The sequence below is a fragment of the Alligator sinensis genome, unplaced genomic scaffold, assembly GCF_000455745.1.
Source record: "Alligator sinensis unplaced genomic scaffold, ASM45574v1 scaffold74_2, whole genome shotgun sequence".
Lineage (NCBI taxonomy): Eukaryota > Metazoa > Chordata > Crocodylia > Alligatoridae > Alligator > Alligator sinensis.
Genome location: NW_005841931.1, coordinates 252,192 through 260,902, shown reverse-complemented (window position 1 = coordinate 260,902; position 8,711 = coordinate 252,192). Strand labels below are relative to the sequence as shown.

The following is an 8,711-nucleotide window of genomic DNA, read 5'->3' as shown; positions in this document are numbered from 1 at the left end:
TCCATCTCAGTGACCTAGATCTGCCATGATACAATATTTAAAAATACAGTTACACAGCATGCACAATGAAGGGCAACCACTTCTCTGATTTTAGTACTCCATTTGGAAGAGAAGTCTGATCATAATTGAGAGCCCCCAGCCACTCATCAGTGTGCCTCAATTGGAAAATAATTATCTTTGTTCAACTAGGAATCTGTGTTTTCATGTGACTCTTCACTGAGTATTCTGAATGGGGAATGCTTTCTGATTCAGACAGCTATCCCTCTCAAATGTCAAGAAAAAGGCTGAACCATTAATTCCCTTTGCAGAGCTTAACACAGCCTAAAAGGGTGAGATGGCTGTCTTATACACAAGCATTAGGAGCTGATCATTTATTTAAGTACATACCTCTTTTCCATCTAAGTAGATTATTGAGATTCAAGCCAGACCCTTCTGTCTAATTCTGTAGAATACTATTCTGCAATTATAGTTTCAAAGCCTTATTTGTCCAGTCAGCATTTTGCATGAGCTTAGCAACTCACCTGCAGTAAGAGTCTCCTAGTGGTGACCAGTCATTCAGTTTCAATTCCAATGTAAATTCTTGACATGCATAATAGAAAATCAAGGAGAATTAGAGGAACCCACTATTACTGTAAATAGCAAGTGTCAAAGATACAAAGAGAAATGACCCTTATTGCTCTGGTATGAAGGTCATGTTATATTTACAGTTATTGAGTAGCATTGGTCAAAATGGAACACACGAAACATTGGTGGTTTTTATTCAAAGAAAGGAGAAAAAACAATCATCAACATCAACATGTTTTGTTCTATTAGTGAAAAATGTAATGTCTTTAAAAAAAATCCCACAGTTTTGTGAAACATTATTACTGGAATTTTTCATTCACTTAAACCTGAGATTTCAATATACAGAAGTTATTCACAAGCATCCCAACAATATTTCTGATTAAAAACTCAGGGAATAGATAAGTGATTACTAAAAGAAGTAAAAAATGGTCCCATTTTGCTTACTTGCAAACAAAAAGCAAGTTTAAAACATGGGGTTAAATTACTTCTGGATTTCTCACAGGCTCTATTATTTCAATATTGCTGTAACCAATGATATGTAAAAGTACATAATGGAAACTTGTCCTGTTGCCTTTAATGGACTTTGAATCAGGCCCTTAGAGCAACCCGGAGAGAAAGAGTGCACACCGAGATTCACTATGAGCTGTGACAGCACAGGACATTGTTTCAGCACTTCTTTGGTGAACACGTATCTGCAGAATTTGTGATTACTGCCCGCATTCTGCCCTCACTTTCCCAGGCTTTCATAATGATGGAATTTACAATTCGTTTCAGATCTTCCTTATTTATGACAGTTTTTTTGAGCCTCAAGCTTCCCTCACATGTTATGCTGTCTGTTTACCTGAGTCTGCAGATAATTTTGAATAATTCATTTTTAGAATGTATATTTGTACTGTTACATGCACATACAGGGTCAAACACCTTCCTTTACTGCATGCCGTTAAGCTTAAACTCTTCATTTTAGGAACACAAGGCAGGTTATTGTAAGCCACCTTCTTTGAAGCTGTAAGGTAATGCCTTCCCTTTGCTAAATACATCTGTAAAGCTACACACAGACCTTTTCCAGAGCCTTGAACAATTCAGTCTCCAGGCCAGAAGAAAAATGATTTGCTTACACACCTGTATGGAAAGTGATATCTAATCTTTTATGTTAACTATTGGAGAGTGCTCAGGTCAATCAACAGTCAATAGAAGGTGGTAGTAACTCTTATTTTATATTTTATTTTACAGTCAGTGTTGAGTATTTGTTTTTGAAAGATTGGAGGGCTTGGTTGGCAGTGCCAGGGAACTGGAATCTTTTTATCTACATGCTTGATAGAAGTCAGAGGAGGCAGGTGCAAAGCAAGCTTTCCAGCACTGTCTGCAGCAATAATCCCCACCTTAGCATTGACTAGCCACCTGCTCTTCAGGCACAGAGATAATTCAGTCTCCAAGTTAGTTCAGTCCTAGGGCTCATAAATGAGTCAAATTACAGTGTTGTTGGTGGTTGTGTCAATACATCAATATTTGATCACTGAATGTGGCCTCTCCTGGGTTCTCCTCAAGACAGGGAGTTGAACTTTAAATGGCCTAAACAGATTTTATCTACCTGTGATTTATGCAGGGCATATTCCAAATCCAACTGAAGACAACAGGTAACTTTCCAATGGGTTTTAGATCAGGCCATGATTTACCCAGCTGCTTCTTATTAGAAACAGAGTATTCTAAAGAGAAATACATTGTTGTGCTTATATTTTAGACTGGATTTAAAACCCAAGAACATTTAATCCAGATTTTGATACCTCATTTACTGTAGAATTTATCAGTTTCCTTGTAAAATACTTTCATGCTGTTTCATTCTCAGACCAGCAGAGACTCCCTATGCCTGACGAAGGGTGACTGCGCCTGAAAGCTTGCCAGATCTTTTTTCCAACTACTCAGCTGGTCTAATAAAAGATATCACATCTACTCAAAGAACCTTGCCTGTTCATGCTGGTTAGAAATCCATCCACTCTGACATTTATCAGCTCCATGGTGAGCAACTGGGCTGCTTAGAAACACTGCAGAAAAAATATCAGTGTGCAAAACAAAGGACATCTTGCTTGAAGGTAACTGAACTGATTTTACCAAAAAAAGAGCAGATATCTAAGTTGTTCCAACTCTCCTTACCTAATCATGATTGATTATATGGGACCCTCCTTCCTGTAAATACTAATTGATGGCAGTAGTACTTTTGAGAAAGATTTGCAAGTAGCACTGTGTATATTGCAAATACCTGTTAGGAGTGGTGCATAGACCCAGCCTGAACCCCAACATTAAACTAGAAAAATATGGCAGTCTAAGGAATCATTGTTTATTACAGGCATCCTGCATCTTACACGCATTTAACTTGAGCGAATTCAACTATACGCGGGTAGGGAGGTTGGGCCAGGCTTGAGTCTGCATGCGGTGCTGCCGCTTACCTAGAGGCCCGGCCACCACCACGCTGCCAGTGGTGACTGCCTCTGCCTCCAAAACCTCCCACCGCCGCCATGGAGCCGTGCCCGGAGATGTGAGGCCGGCCACTGGGCATGGTGGTGGCCGGGCGGCACGCAGCCATCCCCACCACCACCCCGCACTGCACCGCTGCCGCTGACCACACAGCTCTAAGCACGGCTCTGCGGCAGCGGCGGGAGGTTTTGGAGGCAGAGGCAGTCACCGCTGGCATGGTAATATGCGATTTCACTATACACGATTTTTGCCTTTACACACTGCCTTTAGAACGTAGCCCCCATGTAAGATGCGGGATGCCTATATTTGTATTGAGTCACGTCAGCAATGCTACATGAAAGAGAGGCCCCATTCATTGTCTGGCATGATACAAATGTGCACACTTGAATGGTAGGGCTGTGCGAGGCTTCGGACAGAGCTTCAGATCTGGAGAAGCTTCAGACGCTTCGGGGTCTGAAGCAGCGCATCCGGGTCTAAGCGCTGGCTTCGTTAGTCTTCCCGAAGCACTTTGGAGATCCGGTCATAGGGTATAATGGGTCAGCAGCTAGGGGTGCAGGGCCCCAGAACCCCCTTGCACCGACTTCCTCGACAGCTGGCAGGCGTCATGGCCTCAGCAAGGGCCACCATCCCTGCAGCTGTCACCCCGCTGAGCAATAACACACGCAGTGTCACACGTGGCACCAGTTTTGCTTGTCCACAGCTTGAGGTGCAGTCCCCCCCAAACCCCTGCACCGATCTCCTTGAAGCTTGGCAGGCTTTGTGGCCTCAGTAAGAGCTACCAGCCCTGCAGTTTTGACTTCCTGTGGTGTAACACACAGCTGTGACAGGAGTCAAGAGTTTGGGGTACAGTTGCCCCAAAACCCCTGCACTGGTCTTCTTGAAACTTGGCAGATTTCATGCTATCAGCAGAGGCTACCACCCCTGCAAGTTTCACCCAAATTGGACAAAAAACAACAAAGTTATAGATATTTCATTGATTCCCCATTATACCCTATGGCTGGATCTCCAAGGCAGCTCTGAACCTTCGGAGCTGCTTCGGTCGAATCGAGGCGGAAACCTGGTCCGGAGCTCCAGATCGGATCATGGCCATCCAAAGTGGCCAGATCCAAAGCTGGATCGGATTGCTGCTGACTCACACAGGCTTATTGAATGGACATCTGAAGAGCTTACAGTCTAAACAGACAAGACAGGTGTAGGAAGGGAGAAGGAAATGTATCATCTCCAGTTGCTTTATGGAACTGATAGTTTCTCCTGACTTTTGAGAAGGATGAAGTGAAGAAAAGGGAAAAGGAGATAAGTGAATCAGTTGCACAGTATACTTGCTGGTGGTTTATTACAATTAGGCACCAACTCTCGTGCTGATCTTTCATAAACATATTGTGCCAAGAGGGCGAACATTACCATGAAAGGCAGTAGTCCAAACATTCCTTGCCAGCAGCTGGCATTGCCTTGCATGCTTCCCTTATGTGACATGATACCACTACGTCTGATTATAACTTCGGCCCTTAATGGTATTTTTTGGGCAGCTCCAAGGCATATTTTGCAGGGGTTCCATAGAATATATATATTGAGGAAGTTCTCTTGTGGCAGGTGTAAAACTGATGACTGCAGGGAGATGGATTAATCAAGTGTTTCTGTTTCTATCAGACTTACTAGCCTGCAGGAGAATATACAGGCTAGTCTATACAAGGCCTGTCTAGAAAGCCCCAGCCTATATTGTCCTTGCCTCTTCTCCTTCTATTTGCCACTAAAATCATTCAGCAAACAATTTGGATGTAATAATGGAGACAGGGCTCACTATTGTACTGCAATGCTGGAACCTGGAGCAGATTTGAGATCTATTCTGTAGCACTTCCTTAAAACTACTGAGAAGATACCAATGAGAAAAACTGATCAAGAATTTCTAGTTAAAGATGCCATTCTGAAAATGCAACAGTTAAAAAGTAAAAAGGCAAGGAAACTAATTTGAGGCAGGTAAAATCTAAAATAAATCACTGTAAACTCTGCTGATCCCTTCAAGGAAGGAGAAAATTTGCCTGCAAGCTGCACAGAAAGAATCAAGAGTGCCACCATACTAGTCTGGCATCACCTCCTCAGGCACTGATTAATTCCATAATCAAGTGATTAGCTAGCTGGGAGCCACTGCCACAAACTACAGGGGCAAAAAAACCCTATATCGAACCCTGCCCTCTCTCAAAGGAAACCCTGCTATACCCCACCCATGGGAATGTAGGAAGCAGCAGAGAGATGCCTCTAGCCGCTTTGGCCCATTTTGTGTCTTTATTTTCTTTTCTCCTTGACCCAGTCTGAGCCTGAAACTACTTTGGATGAGCAGGACTAACGGTGACACCACAGGGGGGGGCGGGAAAGAAAGCAGGGGGGAAAGAGATTAGCTTGGGGAAACTGAAAATAAAAGGGGGGAAAAGTAGAGAAGCAAACCTGTTAGAATTTGTGGAATTGTTCAAAGGGTACTTTTCATGTTTAACATTGGCTTTGTTTGAGAACAGGGTTTTTTTCACGAGCAATTGCTGTCATTGTTAAATTTCTCATTTTATGCAAACAATTCCTGCTTCTTAAATATTTAAAAAAATAATCCAAAACATTATCAGTGTGTTTCTTTTACCCACAAATATTTGTTCAATACATGAAACATTCTGCTAACTGATTTGGTGACGTGATCGATAACATCATTTAATTAAAAACCTACATGTGAAAAATGGGCCTATTTCAAACACTCTAACGTGAAAACAAATGACAACTGGCAAACACTATGTCCTTGATGTGCTGCATATTTTGTGTTTGGCTGGTAATATTTTGTCTACCTTGTCTACTTACATTATAAACTCAATGAGGCAGGCTCTGCCTTTCAGTCTGTATCTCCTTATAATGGGACCTGATCATACATGGATCAGAGTATGAATACCACAGATGTAAGAGTTCACATTACCTTAGCTATAACTTTCATGTTTCTGTAATTAGAGCTGATAGACCAACACCATAAATATATTAGTATTTTTGGAGCAGAACAAAAAACATTGCACAATTATAATGGAAGAGATGCTATGGATTTATTTTTGTGTGACAGCTTTTCACCAAGTGCTGTAGGTAGAATTCCCAGGTGAGTTAGTGTTGTATTTAAAAATTGCACGCCTTAGATTTAAACAAACAACTTTCATATGAATTAGAAACAAATCTACACAACTGAGTAGCATTACCTTTTTCTAAATTGTACAAGTAATGTTTGTCAGGAATTTGATTCAGCTGCTTTTGAATTTCAGTCAGCTACTCGTAATCTAATATGCTATAAGCACACTTTGCAATAATGTGATAAGATATTGATTCAACTGTTTTCACAATGGATTGATCAGTATAGCATATGATTAAGTCAACCTATAATTTTAGTGAAAGTGTGTTACCTTATTACTTAAATAATCTAGCCATGTATTTAAAAGCCTAAATCCATCTATATTCAATCAATGTTTAAGGGAATTAATATACCGATTCTGTATTTGCTGAATTCTGATTGCAGTGTAAGCAAAGACACTTGCTATGATATATCCAATATATACCGCCAGAACTTCAAGTGCTTTCCACCAGTTAAGAATCTGCCCATGGTGTTTTTCACTAGGGCCTGTGGCTGGTACAAAATACAATTAACCTCCTATGATGTGCCAGGACTTAGGAAAGCAAAACTCCCACTGCAAACAAACCTGAAGGTTCTTCTGAGTCTGTAGTAACATCCTAGGGACGGCCATCTACAGAGCTGCCTTTGCACCAAATGACATGGTGAATGACTTCCTAATGAGTCAAAATCCTTGCAATCCCTCTGGGAACTGCTATTGTCTGGAATATCCTTTTTGATTTTTACCCAATTAGGTAAATCCAAATTCCCCTGTGACTGACTAGCCCATACAAGATCTTGTTTATTTGACTTGGCTTCTTGCCATTTTAAAAATAAACAGAGAATCTCAAATGTTAGTTGAAAAGGCAAAATTCAACTTTCATCTAGTTTCTTATTAGATAATAGAAACAACCTGATGACACTCAGTAGTTACATGTCTATCTCAGTAAATTGCTTAACCAAATAAAGAAAAAGAAAGGTACTACTAGGGCATTATAATTTTGCTCTAAAAAAGTTCTTTAACATATAATAATAACAGATCCAATTTTTGAAGAGCCCACAACCAGCTCTTTCCATTTCAGGCACCTAAATGAAGTAGCCAGCTTGAGAGCAATCATGGTTGCCAAGAACTTTTGACAATCTGGCCCTTCATATATAGAAATGGGTTTCCTTGATTGTATGTCTCCATTTTTTTTACATGGACTTGTCTCATTTAATTTTAAGTACATTTTGAGGAGGGCTACAGCTCAGACAATTGTCACGTGTGCCAATTCCACCCTCAAATTTACATTCCCACTGAGTAAACTGTCGATGCAAATCTCAGTACCCCAGCCTCTATCTGATTTGCTCCTGCAAGGGCTACTTAATATGACTGAGGGCTGCAGACTGGGGTTTGATTTATTTACATGGATCACTGTATTGGTTTGAACTGCACTTTTGTTGCAGAGCTACCCCAGTGTAGTTCCTGTCTGTCTTTACAAAGACAGTCAGAGCTGTTTAAAAGAAAATGTTCGCTTGACGCTATGTCTTCCTCACTTCTCTGCTGAGCCTACTAAGAAACAAGGCCATTCACTCACTCCCAATCTGCCAGCACCCAAGGTTGGTATGTAGTCAAAGGAGAAAGAAGGGCTCAGGAATCCTCTCAAGTCCTTTGTCTTAAGAAAACCTGAGAGCCGTGTACACTGATTTGTCTGTTCTGCCTAACTGTTAGATGTGGGCACAGGAGAAGTGGGAGTGAGTGGACGGTGCTTGTCTTTTTGGTGGTTTTCCTGGGCTAGACAGGGAAGCTGTACATATAGACATAGCCTTAAGAGTCTTCATGACAAACCAACTTCCCTTCTGCTAGAGTTGACGTAGTTTGTTAAATTGTTCTTGAATCATCCAGTGGATTGGCAATGACAGAGTTATGGATAAGAACAAAGAGTGGCAGGTAAGTAAGGAAATCCAGAACATCTAGTTTTTTAATATGTTGCAGTTCCCTTTGTACAGCTGCCTCGTGTTCTTCACTTATCCCTCCAGCCTTCAGTTCGACCAAAAACTGGTCCACAGTGAAGCTGCAAGACTGAGAATCGATATTCCACAAAAATAATTGCTGAAAAACAATAAAGAAGCTGTTATTTTTAGTATCCATTTCCCTCCATTTTCATGTTCTTTTAACTCATTATTTTAATTAATTTTATCAGCTGTCTGTGGGACAGTCCAGGTATAAGTCTCAGCTCATGCTTTCTGCATTTAATAGTGAGGAGAAAGTTGAAGGTGACTAAACCACTTTTATCTGTTCCCTAATTCTGAAGGCAACCAGTAGCCTAACTGACTAAATCAACCCCTGGGCAATTCTAATTCATGATGGCTAGAATGGTCTTCTAGAGACTGTTTTGTGGTTGGAGAGTGTCACAACCCAAAAGGTGTGATTTTTATTTGTGTGTGCTTCGGCACTGCTAAATTGTCCCCGCTAAATTGCAAGCTTCCTTGCACAGTGGAGTTTTCTGCTGCAAAAGAGAATCCCGGTGCAAGGGAGAATTTCCCGCCGATTTGAAGCTTTCTTTGCAGGGTGCAT

The 8,711-nt window shown here is 41.1% G+C and overlaps 1 protein-coding gene across 1 annotated transcript in view; it reads right to left on the bottom strand.

The window, feature by feature from the left end:
• Positions 1 to 7,770: 7,770 nt before the first annotated feature.
• The window catches only part of LOC102380976, a 240,135-nt gene continuing 239,194 nt past the window's right edge, over positions 7,771 to 8,711 (bottom strand). Inside the window, 1 exon segment of the mRNA XM_025198932.1 lies at positions 7,771 to 8,246. Coding sequence (XP_025054717.1) covers positions 8,016 to 8,246 — 231 coding nt within the window. The 3' untranslated portion in view covers positions 7,771 to 8,015.